The sequence below is a fragment of the Myotis davidii genome, unplaced genomic scaffold (genome assembly GCF_000327345.1).
Source record: "Myotis davidii unplaced genomic scaffold, ASM32734v1 scaffold207, whole genome shotgun sequence".
Lineage (NCBI taxonomy): Eukaryota > Metazoa > Chordata > Mammalia > Chiroptera > Vespertilionidae > Myotis > Myotis davidii.
Window position 1 is genome coordinate 1,383,994 of NW_006298349.1, and position 18,370 is coordinate 1,402,363.

An 18,370-nucleotide genomic window follows, 5' to 3' on the forward strand; every position below is an offset into this window, starting at 1 on the left:
AGAGGCTTGCCGGTGGGAAGAAGCAGTGCTGGGAGAGGTGGTGAGTCTGACAGAAAGTCTTGCAGTGCAGGGGTGGGGGTTCCAGGCTGGTGTCCCCAGGGAGAGCCAGGGGCCACAGACAGTGCAGCTTTGCTCTCATCAGTGTTAGGTTTGATGGAGCAATTGAGTTGATACCCATCCCCGGGAACTGGCTTTTCAGTTATTTCACTGTGGACATCCCCATTGCCGAAGACCACTTTTCACCTGCGGTGACCACATTCCATTCTCTCCCTGCTGGGTCTGCATAAAGAAGTCTCCATCCAGAAAAATCCCGCCAAAAGTCCTTTAAAAACTGCTGACTCCCCTCACTGGGTGCTGGAGCCATCCAGGCTCAGCCACCTGGTGTGCGGATGGTCATTCGTAATCCCTCACCACTCTGACCTCGTGCGTTCCTCCTTCGGCGACCTAACCATCAGGGCCCCCACAGTCAGCAGAGGAAGTGGGGATCGTGACCTCGCCATGCTGTGCTTGCCAGGGGCAGCTGACAACCACTGGGCCTGGCCACAGGAAGGACTCCAGGTCTGACTTCAGAGAGACCTCACCTGTGGCCACTGGGGGCTTGCACAGCTTAGGCTGGGATGTCCCATCTTTTGTAAGAGAAAGCCCCAATTCATTTTCCTGGTATCAAATACTGGGGGTGTTGAGGCAAGGGAGTGTGCTGGGGCATCCCAGAATGAGGGTTTTGGGGGCATAGGTGGGGGTGAGGAGGTTAAAGGGTGAAATGATTTGCATCTGTGTGTGTGTGTGTGTGTGGTGTGTGTGTGTGTGCGCGCACGCGTGCGCGCGAGGGAGAGGGAGAGGGAGATATATCTGGTGGCAGATGAAGAGATAGGGACAATCTAAGGACACATGTGATGGGGCTCTGCTGTCACTCATACCTCTCCCTTCCTTAGAGCTTCAGCAAACTACATTCATCCATTCATTAAGAAAACAATGTCCTTGGCCGGTGGTGTTCAGAGGTTAGAGTGTCAGCCCACGCATCAAAGGGTTGGGGGTTTGATTCCCTGTCAAGGGCACGTACCTGGGTTGTGAATTCAATCCCTGGCCCCAGTCGGGGTGCGTGTGGGAAGCAATCAATCTATGTGTCTCTCTTACATTGATGTTTCTCCCCCCCACCCACTTCCACTTTCTCTAAAAATCAATGGGAAAAATATTCTCAGGTGAGGATTAACCAAGAAACAAGGAAGGGAGGGAGGGGAGGGAGGGAAGAAGGAAGGAGGGAAGAAGGAAGGAAGGAAGGAAGGAGGAAGGAAGGAAGGAAGGAAGGAAGGAAGGAAGGAAGGAGAAAGGAAGGAAGGAAGGAAGGAAGGAAGGAAGGAAGGAAGGAAGGAAGGAAGACAACAATGTGTTGAATACCTGCTCAACACCGTCAAGTGCTAGAGACCCTGGGGATGAACGGGCCTGGCTCTCGGGGAGCTCAGAGGGAGAGGTGGCGGGAAAGCTGGCAGAGGAACTTGAAGAGCTAAGAGGATGATGGGAGAGAGGGTGATGGGTCCTGCACACCAGACAGCGGGAGGCTCTGAGGACGGAGCGATGGGAAGTCACCTGCTCCAAGTGCTGGGAGGAGGCTCAGGTACAGCTGCAGGTAGGACAGGCCAGCAGATTCCTTGGCTCAGGGCCCTCTCCTCTCAGCTGCCACCACCGCCCCCAAAGCCCGCCCCTGAGCACTCTGCCCCGGACTTCTTAGCCCTCCTCCCCGGGCTGGCTCTTCCCTCTCCCCATGGCTCTTGCAGGTTCTTATCTTCCCTCTACTCCAGCACCAATCACCCGCACTGATGTGCTTTTTGACGCACGAACATACCTTTCACCCTGTCACCAGGGTGCTCTGTCTAAACCCAGATCTGACTCTGTCCCGCCAGCTCAGAAACATTCAAGGGCTCCCCACTGCCTAGAGGATAAGGCACACAGTCCTCAGCATTATGTGGCCCATAAGCCCTGGCCATCCCTCTGGGCCTGTCTCCTGGCCCCACACATTCTCCCTTACACTCTACAGGGGCGGCTGGAACCACTCTTCTCTTTAAGAGGAGCAGCTAACTTCCCGACTTCAGAGGCTGGACCTGCTGACTCCCTTCTAACAAACAGACTGACAAGAGAGGGAGCATGACTTCTGAGGCAGCCCCAGCAGGCACTACAGTCCCCACTCTCTCTGGATCATCTGCTCTGGGGAAAACCAGCTGCCATGTCACGAGGACACTCAGGAGTCCCACAGAAGAAACTGAGGCCTCCTCCCAACGGTCAGCAAGGGCCTGAGCTGCTGCCCCGCCCTGTGGGAGCCCCGTGGCGGGGCTCCTGCAGCTCCCACTGGGCTGGGCCAGGCAGCCTGGCAGCACCTTCGCTGCAGCCTCCCAAGGGCCCCGAGCCAGAGGGGCCAGCGAGGTTCCCTGCGTTCCTGACCCACAGAAACAGGAGACGATAGCCACCCACTGCGTTAAGCTGCTACACCCTGGGACGGTTCGTTACAGGGCAATCAATAATGGATGCACCCAAAGCGCTGCCTGCCCTCGCCAACGCATCTGGGCCTTTGTGTCTGCTATTGTCTTTGCCTGCGATGCGTCTCGCACTCTGACCTTTCCACCAAGCTCCTCACCGTCCTGCAGGGGCGAACGGAGACCTCCTCTCCTGAGTGAGTCACTCCTAACACCATCGGCCCCTCCTCCCGGCAGCCCCAGAGCTGGCCCCTGGGACTCAGCAGCCTGCACGCCCCTCTGACAGGCCCTGCCTACTCCACACTCTCCCTGGTGGCTCAGAGTCCTGCCAAGGCCACCTGCCCCTGTGGGCAGGAGAGGGCGCGGCACCGATCAGTGAAGCCTCTGTCAACTGGCTGGAGAGCCGCCGCTTAAGGTTTCATTCCAGTGGGATGAGTGTAGAAAGGAAGCATTATGCAACGAACATCAAAACCCAGAAACCTCCATTCTTTCTTCCAAATGATGGCCAAGCATGAGGACCCCTGAGGGGCCCACCAACAGCCAGGCGGAGCGGACCTACCTGGATCAAGGCCAGCACCTTGTCCTGCACGATGGTGGGCGGGTTGTTCTTGGGAGAGATGATTCTGACCAGAACGCCGTCGATGAAATCTCGGCTGGCCACGAGGACGTGGAAGCGGTGGCCGCAGTTCTTCACACAGGTCTCCAGCACCTGACGTGGAGGGAGGAGCGGTGAGTACAGGGCCTGCGGAGCCCCCGGGAAGAGGAGGGCGGCTCCACTTCCACCCCCATCCTTCTTCCCGGACATCCTTTAGAACCACGCCTCACCGGCAGCCATCCTCACCCTGGAATCCAGCCGTACTCAGCGGTGAGGCTGCCCCCTGCTGACTGCCCTGCACAAAAACCAGGTCATTAGTTTAGGCATCACTTTCACAGGAGAAGGGAAGCAAGAATGAAATGACTGAGCGGTCTCTGAGAACCAGCACTTCGCCTCCCTCTGGGCCTCTGGGTGTGCGGCGTTAGCCACGGGACACACGCTCTGTCACAGGGAAGCTGCTGCACAGTAAGAATTGCCCAGGGAGTTGTTGGCCCTGGTTATGTGAGGAAGCAAACACACACACACACACACACACCACACAACCCTGCTTCTGCAACTAAAACTGAAAATGACTTCCCACCTTTAGTAACTGATTTGTGGGCCTCAGCTGCCATTAGGGCAGTGGTTCTCAACCTTCTGGCCCTTTAAATACAGTTCCTCATGTTGTGACCCAACCATAAAATTATTTTCGTTGCTACTTCATAACTGTCATGTTGCTACTGTTATGAATCGTCATGTAAATATCTGATATGCAGGATGGTCTTAGGCGACCCCTGTGAAAGGTCGTTCGACCGCCAAAGGGGTCGCGACCCACAGGTTGAGAACCGCTGCATTAGGCTTTACCCGTCAAACCCTGCCCACTCCTCCCCTAACTGGGACCATCAGTTACACAGGCCCACGCCTATCAGAAAAGCACAGGTGCATGTGGGTTCTGGCTAGATGACCAGTGTGGACTTGAATCTCAGCTCCACCACTTTCTCTCTGAATGGCTCCGGACAAGTCTGTCTGAGCCTCTGCTTCCCCATCTGTCAAGTGGGCACATGAGCACTCCCTTCCAGAACTGTAGTAAGGCTGCCAGGGAAGCACCTAGCACAGTGCCCTGCACAGGGGAGGAGCCAGTAAGTGAGAACTTTGACGCTTGGATGCCATTCCAAAGGCTGCACTACATGCTCAAGTGACGGGACAGTTCAGTCCCCGCAGGACCAGGGAGAGGCCCTGGAGCCCAGAAGTGTCAACGGCAGGCCCCCTCCCGCCTGGAGCACAGCTTTCTGAATTCCTTAGCTCTCTGGAAACCAACCCTGACCCTTCCCACGTCAGCGTCCCTCAAAGCCACGGGCGACTAGTGGGGAATGCCTCCTTGCAAGGACGTCACCAGCAACAGGGGGCATTTCTCACCGCCTCATTTGCCCAAACTAACCTGACCACTGGGTATCTCATGCGGTCATTCCAGAGCCCGGTTCACACACCTCGGCAAAGCATGGCCATGAAGAAAGGTCCACAGGCTAACGTGACCTGAATGCAGGCAGCGCCAGGTACCGCGAAGGAGTCTTTCACATTATACAGAATTTCACTCTATTCTTACAGCGAATTCTCTTCATGTGGATGTTGTTATCCCGCTTTCTTACCCCCAGGAGGCTGAGAAAGGTGAAGAGACTGGTCTAGGGCGTCGCTGGTCAGTGCCAGACCCAGGGTGGGAACTCCAACCGGCCTTCTCTGAAGCCCCCATCGCCGCACCCCGGAGGCCACAGGCAGTGTGTGCCAGCTTCTGCTCCCTCAGGCGGTCCCTGAAATAGCCCTGTCAGGAGGCCACCGCTGCAGAGATGAGAGCTGTGGCGTGGCGATGCTGGTCATTCCCAGAGGAGGCCGGAGCTGGCAGGTGCACTGAGCCCCACGGGAGGCGCCGGGCCCTGCTCGGGCAGCGGAGGGAGACCCCGAAGCTCAGCGTCCCTGGCTGTTGCGGTTTTCTTCAGCCAAGAGGGCGCTCTCTTTCTTAGCCTCTGCTCATGCTGGACTCGGGGACTACGAGGTGCCAGCATGCTCTCTCACAGGGACCTGTGCAGGCTGCCAGATGAACCCCAGGGGTCTCCTGCCTTCAAGGAACTTACAGTCACCCTTCCTTCTAGGAGCTTCAAAAAGCCTCCTCCTAATTTTACTACACAGGCAGTGGGCTGCTGGCTGAGGTAGGTGGCAGGAAGGATGGTGTATGTGATGAGGAGCAGGCCGGGGAAGAGCAGTGAGGTGGAAAGGTCATGGGAAGAGAGGAGCAGGGAGGCTGAGGGGGCAGGGCAGCAGCCAGGACACACTTAGTTTCCCTGGAGCAGACTTTAGAGTCAGATACTCCGGGGCTCAGATACATAGGCTTGGCAATGCCCTGGGCAGAGGTGGCATGTGCGACAGAGCAGCCCAAAGCCTAGCAGAACAGGAGGTGAGGGGGGTCTTCCCTGGCTGGCAAGGACCACACCACTCAACCCAAGGAGGCCCCGCAACCCACTTCAAGGCCCTCTGCCAAAAGGCCCCCGGAAAACTGTCTCTGTGGGTTGTAGGGCATGAAGTACCCAGCAGCAGTTTTCTAGAATGCAGCCAAAGCCCAAGAGTAAGCAGAAGGTGCTTCTAAGCCAGCGGTTCTCAACCCCTTTGGTGGTCGAACAACCCTTTCACAGGGGTCGCCTAAGACCATCCTGCATATCAGATATTTACATGACAATTCATAACAGTAGCAACATTACAGTAATGACGTAGCAACGAAAATATTATGGTTGGGTCACACATGAGGAACTGTATTTAAAGGGCCAGAAGGTTGAGAACTACTGCTCTAAGCAATCAGAAACAGATGTTTCCAGTTCATACACTGAGGCCCAAGCAGAGAGCCCCTCAGGACCTCTGCTATCTCCTACTTGGGGTAACTATGAACAGCTTTGAGTGTACAGCTGGGAAGTGAGGAAGGCCCATGGGAGCAGAAGTGAGATGATTGAAGGTAAGATAAGACAAAGAGCGAAGCCACGGAAACGAACATGGGGCCTGCTCGTGCACCAGACCAGGGCCTTGTGCAGGGGCAGGGGCTTGCACATTTAATCAGCCCCCCAAGGCATCGCTGGATTGGCAGCAAAGACCTGATCACTAAAATTAAAATATTAAACATTTAAAAATACTTAGAAATAAATGTAACTAAGGAAGTAAAAGATCTGTACCCTGAAAATTATAAAACATTGATGGAGAGAAACTGAAGACACACATAAATGGAAAGATGTCCTATGTTCATGGACTGGAAAAATTAATATTGTTAAAATGTTCATACTACCCAAAGGCATCTACATATTTCACAGAAACAGAAAAAGCAATCCTAAAATTCATACAGAACTATAAAAGGCTTTCAATAGGCAAAACAATGCTGAGAAAGAAGAAAGCTGACAGTATCACACTGCCAGATTTAAAACTATATTGCAAAGTTATAGTCATCAAAGCAGTCTGGCCCTGGCATAAAAATAAATACAAACCAATGGAACGGAATCAAGAGCCGAGAAGTAGACTCATACATACATAGTCAACTAATATTTGACAAGGGAGCCAAGGGGACTCAATGGGAGGAAGGACAGTCTGCTATAAACTGTGCTGGGAAAACTGGATATCCACATGCAGAAAAATGAAACCAACTTCTAAATCACACCACTCACAAAACCTAACTCAAAATGGACTAAACACTTACACGTAATACCCCAAACCATAAAACTACTAAAAGAAAAATAGGGGGGAGCTCCTTGACATTGATCTTGAAAAAGATTCTTTAGATATGACAACAAAAGCAAAGGCAACAAAACCAAAAATAAGCAAGTGGTAGGCACTACATCAAACTAAAACATTTCTTCATAACAGAAGAAACAACCAGGAAAACAAAAAGGCAACCCACAGAATGGGAGAACATATTTACAAACTATCAGATAAGGGGTTAATATAAAAAATATATAAGGGCCTGGACAGCTTGGCTCAGTGGTTGAGCGTCGACCTATGAACCAGGAGGTCATAGTTTGATTCCCGGTCAGGGCATGCCTGGGTTGCAGGCTTGATCCCCAGTGTGGGGCATGCAGGAGGCAGCCAATCAATGATTCTCTCCCATCACTGATGTTTCTATCTCTCTTCCTCTCCCTTCCTCTCTGAAATCAATAAAAATATATATTTTTTAAAGTATGTGTGTGTGTGTGTGTGTGTGTGTGTATGGAACTTATATAAAATAACCCATAGCAAAAAAAACCTAACCATTGACAGTGAGGAAATTGAAACAACCATCAAAAACATCCCCCCGCAAAAAGTCCAGGACCAGATGGCTACACCAGTGAATTCTACCAAATGTTCAAAGAAGGTTTACTAATAAAACTTATCCTTCTCAAACTCATCAAAAAATTGAATAAGAGGTAATACTTCCTAACACATTCTATGAGGCCAATATAACCCTAATACCAAAACCTGGCAAAGATGACAAAAAAAGAAAACTACAGACCAATGTCTCGGATGAACACAGATGCAAAAATCCTAAATAAAATACTAGCAAATCTAATACAACAGTACATCCAAAAAGTAATACATCATGATCAAGTGGGGTTCATTTAGGGACACAAGGATGGTTCAACATATACAAATCAATTAACGTAATATACCACATTAACCAAAGACAGGATAAAATCGTAAGGTCTTATCAATAGATGCAGGAAAAGCATTTGATAAGATACAATAGTCATGTATGATAAAAAATAGTAATTGTAATAGTAATCATTTACTCAATAAAATAGTAATAGAAGGAAAGTACCTCAACTTAATAAAGGCCTGGGCCCTGGCCATGGCTCATGTAGGAGGCAACCAGTCAATGTGTTTCTTTCACATTGGTATTTCTGTCTTTCCCGTTCTCTTCCACTCTCTCTACAAATCAATGGGAACATATCCTCAGGTGAGGATTAAAAAAACAGTTTAAGATGTGGTCCATGCACACAGTGGAGTACACTCAGCCACAGGAAAGGATGGATCAGCACTGTTCACAACCACCTGGACGGGCCTTGAGAACATGATGCCGAGTGAAACCAGTCGGTCAGAACAAGCTGAGACCCATACGATCTCACTCATGTGTGGGATGTAAAAACGAAACTCGTGAACACAAACAGCAGTGTGGTGGGTGCCAGAGGGAGGGGGTGGGGGAGAAGGAGATCCTAATACAAGGTGACAGGAGAAGACCTGACTGTGGGTGGTGGGCACCCAGTGCCATATACAGATCTTATAACATAGAGACCCACAGCTGACACCTATGTTCATGTTGACCAATGTCACCCCAATCAATTTAATATTAAAAATAAAATATAAAAGATATATGCACCCCCATGTTCACTGCAGTATTATTCACAATAGCCAAGACATGGAAACAACCCAAGTGTTCACTGGTGAATGAATGCATAAAGAAAATGTTGGAGGCCTAACAGGTTTGGCTCAGTGGAAAGAGTATTGGTTTGCGAACCAAAGGGTCCTGGGTTCAATTCCTGTCAAGGGCATGAACCTCAGTTGCAGGCTCCTCCCTGGCCCCGGGCCCTGGTCAGGGCCCATGAAAGAGACAACCAATCAATGTGTTTCTCTCACATTGATATTTCTCTCTGTCTTTCCCTCTCTCTTCCACTCTCTCTAAAAATCAATGGGAAAAATAAAACATCCTTGGGTGAGGATTAAAAAAAAATAAATAAAAAGAAAAAGAAATTGTTGATGTACTATCCTATATAATAGAGAGCTAATATGCAAATGGTTGTCACACCCTCATGCCGCCACACCTTAATGGCTCAGACACTTAACACTGGGGAGAGAGGTATGGGGACCAGTCAGGCACAAATAAGATTGAGAGAGAGGAATGGGGGCCAGCCAGGCACAAATGAGCTCATGAGAGAGGAATGGGGACCAGCCAGGCTGTGGCCTGGGAGTGGGACAAGCTGCCCGCCCCTCGGTCCTGGGGGCCAGTGGCTGTGTCTGTGCTTGCGGCCCAGGAGAGGGATAAGCCGCATGCCCCACGGTCCTGGGGGCCAGCGGCTGCGCCTACGTCTGTAGTCCAGCCCGGGAGAGGGACAAGCCACATGCCCCACAGTCCCGGACACCAGCGGCTGGAGCTGCAACATGGGAGAGGAACAAGCCATTCGCCCTGCAGTCCCGGGTGCCAGCACCTATGGCTGCGGCCCAGGAGAGGGACAAGCCGCCTGCCCCATAGTCCCAGGCACCTGTGGCTGCAACCCGGGTGAAGCCAACCGCCCACGCGTCCCTGCGGGTGCAGCTGGCCCAGGTGAAGTCGGTCCGGGTCCTGGGTGTCTGCGGCTGGCCAGAGGGAGGGAAGTCCAGGTCCCAGGTACCTGCAACCGGCCAGAGGAGGGAATCCTGGGTGCTGGGTGTGGGGTGAGGCAGAGGGGGTTGGGGGGGATCAGGCCAGCAGGGGAGCAATTAGGGGCAATCAGGCCAGTAGGGGAGCAGTTAGGGGCAATCAGACAGGCAAGCAGGCAGGCAAGCGATTAGGAGCCAGCGGTCCGGATTGCTAGAGGCAGTCGGACATCGCCCAAGGGGTTTCAGATTGGAGAGGGTGCAGGTCGGGCTAAGGGACCCCTCCCCTCCGTGCATGAATTTTGTACACCAGGCCTCTAGTAGTAGATAAAGCAGAGGAAAGAATCAGTGATTTGGAACATAAGGTAGCAGAAAACATCCAATCAGAAGAACAAAAAGAAAAAAGAATTTTAAAAAGTGAGGATAGCTTAAGGGGCCTCTTGGACAACATCAAAAGTACCAACATTCACAGCATGGGGGTGCCAGAGGAGAAGAGAGAGAGCAAGAAAATGAAAACATGTTTAAAAAAATAATGACAAAAAATTTCCCTAACTTGGTGAAGGAAAAAGATATACAGTTTAGGAAGCTCAGTAAGTCCCAAACAAGATGAACCCAAGGAGACCCACACCAAGACACATCATAATTAAAATTCCAAAGGTTAAAGACAAAGAGAGAATCTTAAAAGAAGAGAAAAGCAGTTAGTAATTCACAAGGGAGTGCCCATAAAACTGTCAACTTATTTCTCAACAGAAACTCTGCCAGAAGGAATTGGCAGGAAATATTCAAAAGCATGAAAAGCAAGGACTTACAACCAAAATTACTCTACCCAGCAAAGCTATCATTTAGAATTGAAGGTCAGATAAAGAGCTTTACAGACAAGAAAATGCTAAAGGAGTTCATCACCACCAAACCAGCACTACAAGAAATGTTAACGGGTCTTCTTTAAGAAAGAAAGTAAAAGAAAAGATAAAAAATATGAATCATAAAATGGCAATAAATACATATCTATCAATAATTACTTTGAAAGCTCCAATAAAAAAACATAAGGTGACTGAATGGGTAACAAAACAAGACCCTTACATATGCTGTCTACGAGAGACTCACTTCACATTCAAAGATACACACACAAACGGAAAGTAAAGGGCTGGAAAGAGATATTTCATGAAAACAGAAACAGCGGGCACATACCCTGAGGGCTCCTGGACTGTGAGAGGGGCAGGCCGGGCTGAGGGGCCCCTCTAGTGCACAGATTTTCATGCACTGGGCCTCTAGTGTTGAATAAGAGTGGTGAAAGCAGACAACTCTGTCTTGTTCCTGATCTTATGGGGAATGTATTTTTTGCCCATTTAGTATGATGTTGGCTATAGGTTTGTCATATATGGTCTTTGTTATGTTGGGAAATGCTTCCTCTATTCTCATTTTGCTGAGAGTTTTTAATCATAAATAGTTGCTGGATTTTATCAAATGCCATTTCTGATTCTATTGATATGATTATGTGATTTATTTATTTATTTATTTATTAAAAAATATATTTTATTGATTTTTTACAGAGAGGAAGGGAGAAGGATGAGTTAGAAACATCAATCAGCTGCCTCCCACACACCCACTACTGGGGGTGTGCCCACAACCAAGGTACATGCCCTGGACTGGAATCGAACCTGGGACCCTTCAGTCCGCAGGCTGATGCTCTATCCACTGAGCCAAACCGGTTAGGGCTGATTATGTGATTTTTATCCCCCTTTTTGTTTATGTGGTGTATTACGTTTATTGATTTGCAAATATTGTACCAGCCTTGCATGCCTGGAATAAATCCCACTTAGTCATAGTGTATGATCTTTTTAATGTATTATTGGATCCGATTTGCTAATTTTTTGTTGAGGATTTTAGCTTCTGTGTTCATCAGGGATATTGGCTTGTAATTTTCTATCTTTGTAGTGTCTTTATTTGGCTTTGGAATTAGGATAATCCTGGCCCCATAAAATTAGCTTGGGATCTTCCCCCTCTTGAATTTTTGGAATAATTTGAGAAGGAGAGGTGTTAGTTCTTCTTTGAATCTTTGGTAAAATTCACCTGTAAAGCCATCAGGGCTTTTGTTTGTTTGGAAGTTTTTTGATTACTGCTTTAATTTCTCTAGTTGTAATCTGTCTATTAAAATTCTGATTCTTGCTGAAACCGGTTTGGCTCAGTGGATAGAGCGTCGGCCTGCGGACTGAAAGGTCCCAGGTTCGATTCCGGTCAAGGGCATGTACCTGGGTTGTGGGCGCATCTCCAGTAGGGAGTGTGCAGGAGGCAGCTGGTCGGTGTTTCTCTCTCACCATGTTTCTCTCTCTATCCCTCTCCCTTCCTCTCTGTAAAAAATCAATAAAATATATTAAAAAAATTCTGATTCTTCTTGATTTAGTTTTGGAAGATTGTATATTTTTAGGAATTTGTCCATTTCTCTCAGGTTGTCCAATTTGTTGGCTTGTTCATAATACGTTCTTACAATCCTTTGTATCTCATTAGCTGTGAAGTCTGGGTAAACCCCTAGACCTCTCTGAGCCTCGGTGTTTTCATCCCAGTGAGGGAGATGAAGAAACCTATTTGGGAAGGTTATTGTAAACATCTGCATTAACCTCTGAAAAGCTCAGCAGCAGGGAAGGTACTGGGGTGGAAGTCCGCAGTCTAGAGAGGAAACTGGCACCCAAGGGTGCTACACCATGCCATCCAATGGCACACGCTGGAGGCTGTGCGGAGTGGGCAGAGGGGAAGCCCTGAGAGGGAGGCGAGGTCGGGAACGTGGATTTTCCAAGATGCTTTCCCACCCACGGGAGGACAGTACTCACCGTTAATGCCAGCATCACTTCTCTGTAGTTCCGGTTCCCGTTCAGCCGCTTCTTCAGGGCTCGAATGGCATCCTTTGGCCTGGAGAAAAGGACATATTAAGATCCTTAAAAATTACACTTTGGGACACTGTCCTACAGATTCACTGCCATTTCTGTGAACTAGCATATCTACGAAGTTATTTGCTGTAGCATGTTTGTAATTGTAAAAGATTGGAAACAAATTAACACCCATCACCATGAAACAGGGTAAATTAAAGCTTATTTATCCATGCAATGGAATACTATGCAGCCGCGCCAAAGAACACACTCCTGTGCATCACCATGGAGCAGACAATGTGAACAGTTGTCTGCGGAGCAGTGCAGAGGGCTGCTCCTGTCTGAGTTACCCACGGACAACAGACAGACACAGTGCACACGCCGGCCAGGGAAGAACAGCTCTGGGAAGAGCCACAAGAAGCTGGTAACTCCAGCTGCCCCTGAAGAGGGAACTGGGTGACAGAGAGGACAGGGAGATTTTTCACTTGATTGTGTATTTGCAGCCCTTTTGACTTTTGTATAACATGCAAGTATTTGTCCAAAATAAAAACCAGCCCACTGTGCGTGGGTGCACTGAGCAGACCACAGAGAGAGCATGGCCAGGTCCTTGCGTAGGCCTGGGGCTCAGCTCCTCCCCAGTTCCATGGAACTCCTTTTTCCCTGAGAAAACTTTAGTCTCCTCAAAACCCAAGGAATTGTGTGCTTTTAGGTAAGGGACCTGCTGTGGATTCCCAGAGAGAATCTCACAGAATTATAGGCAGTCCCCTGTTTACAAGTGGGCCTGTTCAAAAGCTCACTTATCAGTTGATTATTTGGAACTTGAAACGCATTCTTCCTTAAGTCACTGTTGGAACTGGGAGTTGGAGTCCCCAGCAGCCCCCTAACAAGTAAGTCCTCATGTCTGGCATGTTATTTAATTTACTCTAAGTCAGGATTAAACAAAGGTGTGGACCTAGGAGGCACTTCCTGCATGGAGCCCCTGCCAGCTGGCCGGGGGAAGCCCCATCACCTGAGCTCTGGGAGCCCCAGTCCAGCTGCAGGCCTGCCTTTTGCTCCCACAACTGGCACCAGCCTTCTACAGATTCATGTGTCAATATATCTGATCTTTCCAAAGTTGAAGGTTGGTAAGTCAGAAACCTTCTGTTCCTCCTGAAATATTTATGATCCACTTACCAAATGAAAAAGTCCTTTCAAATGTGTATGAGGAAGAGGGCGGGGGAGTGGGAGCTCGGCTAATCAGCCCAATTTAAATAGAAACACAGCAAGGCAAGGCCTCAAGAAATGTAAAGCCCTGGCCGGTGTGGCTCAGAGGTTAGAGTGTCAGCCCGTTGACCAAAGGGTCACGGGTTCAATTCCAGGTCAAGGGCACGTACCTGGGTTGCAGGTTTGATCCCTCTGCCCCTGTCAGGGTGCGTGTGCGGAAGGCAACCAATCGATGTATCTCTCTCATACAGATGTTTCTCTCCCTCTCCCTCCCTCCTTCCCTTCTAATCTCTCTAAAAGAAAATCAATGGGGAAAGAATGAAGAAGTTTAAAAATACCTGAGACCTATTTTCCCCTCCCAACTTGAAAAATGGCTGCCTGCAGGAAGCCTTGGCTCTGAGTCCAGGGGCTGATGGGACAAGGCTCTCTGGAGCATGTCCTTGCAAGTGTTTGCAGTACGGCTGTTTCCACACAGGAATGCTGATTCCTGCAAATGTGGGACTTGACAAGCTCTCAGCTTCGAGGGCTGTGTGTGGACTTGAGCTGGTGAGGGTCCACAGCTGCTGGTCAGAAGCCTGGAGTGGCTTCCTCTCTCCAGGGCTCTGCCCAGCCGGTGAGCCCTGGCCCATGGCTGCCATTCCCCCTGGTCCAGTCTCACTCCTCTCCACTGAGCTTCACGGAGCGAAGGGGAACAAGCTCCAGGGCTGCGCTCCCTGAGCTCAACAGCAGAGCACCGCGCTCCCTGGGGGAATGCGCTGGGGGAAGCAGCCAGCAGGCTCCCTCCCTGGAGCTACAGTGAAAACTCAGCCTCAGAAGGACGGCCTGGGAGTGACTGGGTGAGCACAAAGCAAGCACTTCCCTCCCTCCCTGGGGAAGGCTTCAGAGGCGAGGAGCAAAGCCTGTCAGAGGTATTGCCAAGTTTTAAGCAGCGGCAGCAGCAGGTTGGACAGCAAGGAGCTAGGAACAGGGAGACGGGAGAGGGAAGAATCGAGAGCCAAGGAGCAGAAAGAATCAGGAGGCAGCGGCAGGTGTGAGATGTCCCAACACCCTGGCAGCTTTGGCAGGAAAAGCCAGGCCTCAGGGCTGCCCCAGGGTTTCAGGTCAGGCTACAGCCCCGAAATGAAGTAAGAGACCTTCCCATCGTGTCCCTGTCGACTCCAGAACGGCACTTCTGAAGTTATTCCAAGATGGAGGACACGGCTGCCCCCATGTCTCACCTCGAACACCTCCCGGCCCTCCTTCCCCAACTCCACTCTGCTACGGGCTTGCTCCTCTGCACCCCTCCTGCTAAGAGGCTGGGAAACAGACAAAACTTCAGTGGGCTGGGAAGATCCAGAAATTCATGAACATGACCCAGGTCAGTGGGTCCTCATCAGAGCCACACATCAAAAAGAGCCACACAGCACTTACCAAATCCAAGTGCCTATGCCCTTCTTAGGTAGGACTGGGAAAGGCCTGGCAAACGGGCTCTGCAACCTTCCTGGGGAGGATACTCAGCCAGGCATTCCTAGATAATGACCAAGAATTCAGGACACAAGGGGCTGTCACACAAGGCCTCAGGCTGGAGGAGACCTCAACCCTGGAAATTGGGAAAGCCCAGGGAGGGTCCGGTGGGGCAGCCATCGGGATCCCAGCCTCCTAGAGGTAGAAGTGCAGGCAAGGTGCTGGTGGCTGGAGCCGTCTTCCGGGGCTTACGCCCTGCCCTTCATAGCTGTGGTGTAAGACCTTTGGCAAGTGACCAAACCACTCTGGGCCTCAGTTTCCTCAACATTAACACAAACTGCCCCTACCATATAGGGCTGTTGGGGTGGTGCTGCATGAGCTGGTGCAATCCAGGGCACAGCACAGGGGTCCGGCGCATGGCAAGTGCTCAGAGAACGGCTGCGGTAAGGGCAGTGAACCCATGAGACAGGTACTATTGGCATCCCCATTTGTTAATGAGGAAGCAGACACAGAGATTAAGTCACTCACCCAGGGTCACATGACAAGTGAGTGAAGGACCGAGGACTCCGGCCCAGGCCGGTGGCTGCAAGCTCCACGCTCCTCACCCCGCTGCACTCCTTTCCTACACTGCCTACACTGCCCTCCAGCCAGGGGGTCCCCTTCCTTCCCCTGCCATCCACCCTCACCTGGCTGACCGAGGACTCCACTTGGATGTCACCTCCTCTCGGAACCCTTTGCTGCTGCCGCCCGGCTGGCGAGCTGCCCGCTCTAGCATCTCTCCTGAACTCTGAGCGTCTTCCTCAAGCACCGTCGCGCTGATACGCTTCTGTTGTTCACCTAGCTAACACGCTTGTCAGGCCACTGTGTGCGCACTGCGCTGGGTGCTAGCGGTGAAATGGTGGCAAAGCAGTTTCTGGCCCTGGCCGGTTTGGCTCAGTGGATAGAGCGTCGGCCTGCGGACTCAAGGGTCCCGGGTTTGATTCCGGTCAAGGGCATGTGCTTGGTTGTGGGCACATCCCCGGTGGGGAGTGTGTAGGAGGCAGCTGATCGATGTTTCTCTCTCATCGATGTTTCTAACTCTCTATCCCTCTCCCTTCCTCTCTGTAAAAAATCAATAAAATATATTTTTAAAAAAACAAACAGTTTCTGGCCCTGGCTGGTGTGGGCCAGTGGTTAGAAGGCCAGTTCTCTCACCAAAAGGTCTGAGATTCGATTTCCGATCAAGGGTTGCAGGTTCGATCCCCGGCCCCTGGTTGGCAGCATGTGCAGGAGGCAAACAATCGATGTGTCTCTCACATCCATTTCTCTTTCCCCCTCACCTCTCTCTCCCACGCTCTTTCCCCTCTCTGTGTGTCGCTCTCCCTCCCTTCCTCTCTCTCTAAAAGTCAATGAAAAAATATCCTTGGGTGGATTAACAACAACAAAGTGGAGTGTGCAGTGTAGGGGGAAGTGGGGATGAGACAGCCCTGTGACAGGTCCCGCAGGTGTGGAAGTGTAACCTGTGATGAGAGTGCGTACAGAACAGGGCACTGTGAAATCACATAACGGGGATTTGTCCAAATCAGGAGGGAGCGGTGTCAGGGAAATGAGACAAGTGAATGAAAGAACTAGTCAGTGAGAGGGAGAGGCATGAGGAGGGAAGAGAAGGACACTAGGCCTGGAGCCCCGAAGCAGGAAGCGGGCAGGGTACCCACCGTTAGCCAGGCTTGCGGGGAGAGATCTTGGCAGTGACCTCATAGCAGAGGCAAGGCTAGGACACCCCCAGGAAGCACTGGGGGCTCTCTGGAAATAGAGGAACAGGGGTGCAGGACACTTCAGGAAGAAAGCACTTTGAGGACATGCCTACAGACCCTGGAAGGAGGCCTGTCCCTTTGGAAGGAGAAGGCTGCATTCTAATACATTTGCATGCATGCCCCTCCCATTTGTGGCGAATGGCAAACAGGGCTATGGGAAGTGCAAGGGGCTGAAAGATCAGAGGGGCTAAGGGGTGAGGGCCCCAAATGGAGTGGCTGGAGGGCCCGGTCATCCCACAGGGTCTGTGGAGGATTTCACAGGATTCCCTTGTTAGCAAGGGTGTAACTTCCTGAGTTCTGCATTTCCAAGCGCCTCTGCCTACAGCATGAACAGACAAAGGGGAAGAGGCCAAGGCAGAGGGACTACCCATGGGGACAGCCCACTCTAGAGGATGACACGGGAAGACAGCTCTTTACAGCCCGACTGTGCCCACCTCTCTAGCCTCTGTTCCAGAAAATCCCCTCCCCACTTCTTCCCTGCACACCCAGACCTCACCTGTACCCCGCGCCCCACCCCCCATGCTGCCCTTGCCATGCACCCTGAGCTACACAGCACGCTTCTCCTCTTCCTGCCATCCTTGGGCTCAGCCCAAAGCCCGCCCCTCCAGGAGGCACCCACTGCCTCTGAGTCCCAGCAATGGGCACACTCTCTGCCACAGCCCAGCTGGTCCTGCTTGGGAGTGCCCCACTCACCATGGCATCTGGGCCTCCACCTGTGGGGCCAACAAATGTGGCTGCGCAGCTAGATACACAAGTAAATGAGTGGCATCCGGGGTGGACGTAAAGAAGAAAGGCCCGAGTGGGGCTGCAGGAAGAGCCCAGTGACTACGGCATTAGACATGCGGAGCCCCAAGTTTGTGATTCCGTCTGTGAGCCAGACACGAGCTGATCAGCCATTTAGACGGCAGAAATGGGTCAACTTTCACCGACTCCCAAATGCACATCTCCAGCCCAGGCCGCCCCCACCTCCAGACCCCTCTGTGCCATCGCCCTGTCAGCATCGCCACTGCACCCAGTCGGCTCCATCCCTGCTATCTTGACTCTTCCCTTCTCTCACTCCCGTGGGCACATGTCACCGGTTCCCCCTGTATTAGCCCCCTTCCCATTTCCTCCTTCATCCCAAGGAGGATTCCTGTCAGAGCCAGCCAGCCCTTGGTCTCTTCCCAGCCAGGCCATTCTGAACAAGGTAGCCAGAGTGATCTCTTCAAAATAAAAGTCAAACCATGCCCTGCCTCTGCTCAAATCCTCCAAGGGTTTCCCGGCCACCTGAAGTGAAGCCCGAGGCCCTGTGGTGCCCGTGTCATCTGGATCCTGGACATCTCTGACCTGACACCATTCCTTGCTCACTCTGTTCCAGCTCCACTAGCCTCCTGGCTATTCGTTTTAATTTTTTTGTTAATCCCAACCTGAGGATATGTTTTCCATTGATTTTTAGAAAGAGGAGAGTAGAATGAGGTGGGGAAGAGAGAGAAATACCCATGTGAGAGAGACAAATTGATTGGTTGCCACACATGCACCCCAAAAGGGCTGGGATAGAACCTGCAACCAAGGTACATACCCTTTTTAAAAAATTTTTAAATATTTATTGTTGAGAGTATTACAGATATCTCCCCCACCATTTTTTACTATTTCTTTTAAAATTAAACCATGATGACAATGAGATACAATTTCATTTCACTA

The 18,370-nt window shown here is 51.0% G+C and overlaps 1 protein-coding gene across 4 annotated transcripts in view; it reads right to left on the minus strand.

Annotated features, from left to right (window-relative positions):
- The window catches only part of TOM1L2 (target of myb1 like 2 membrane trafficking protein), a 63,697-nt gene that overhangs the window by 39,802 nt on the left and 5,525 nt on the right, over positions 1-18,370 (minus strand). For all 4 annotated transcript variants that reach the window (XM_015570614.1, XM_015570613.1, XM_006773956.2 and 1 more), the window contains exons 2-3: positions 12,216-12,294; positions 3,025-3,174 (exon numbers count right to left, since the gene is read on the minus strand). In XM_015570614.1, the coding sequence (XP_015426100.1) occupies positions 3,025-3,174; positions 12,216-12,294 (229 nt within the window). The remainder of the gene's footprint in view (positions 1-3,024; positions 3,175-12,215; positions 12,295-18,370) is intronic.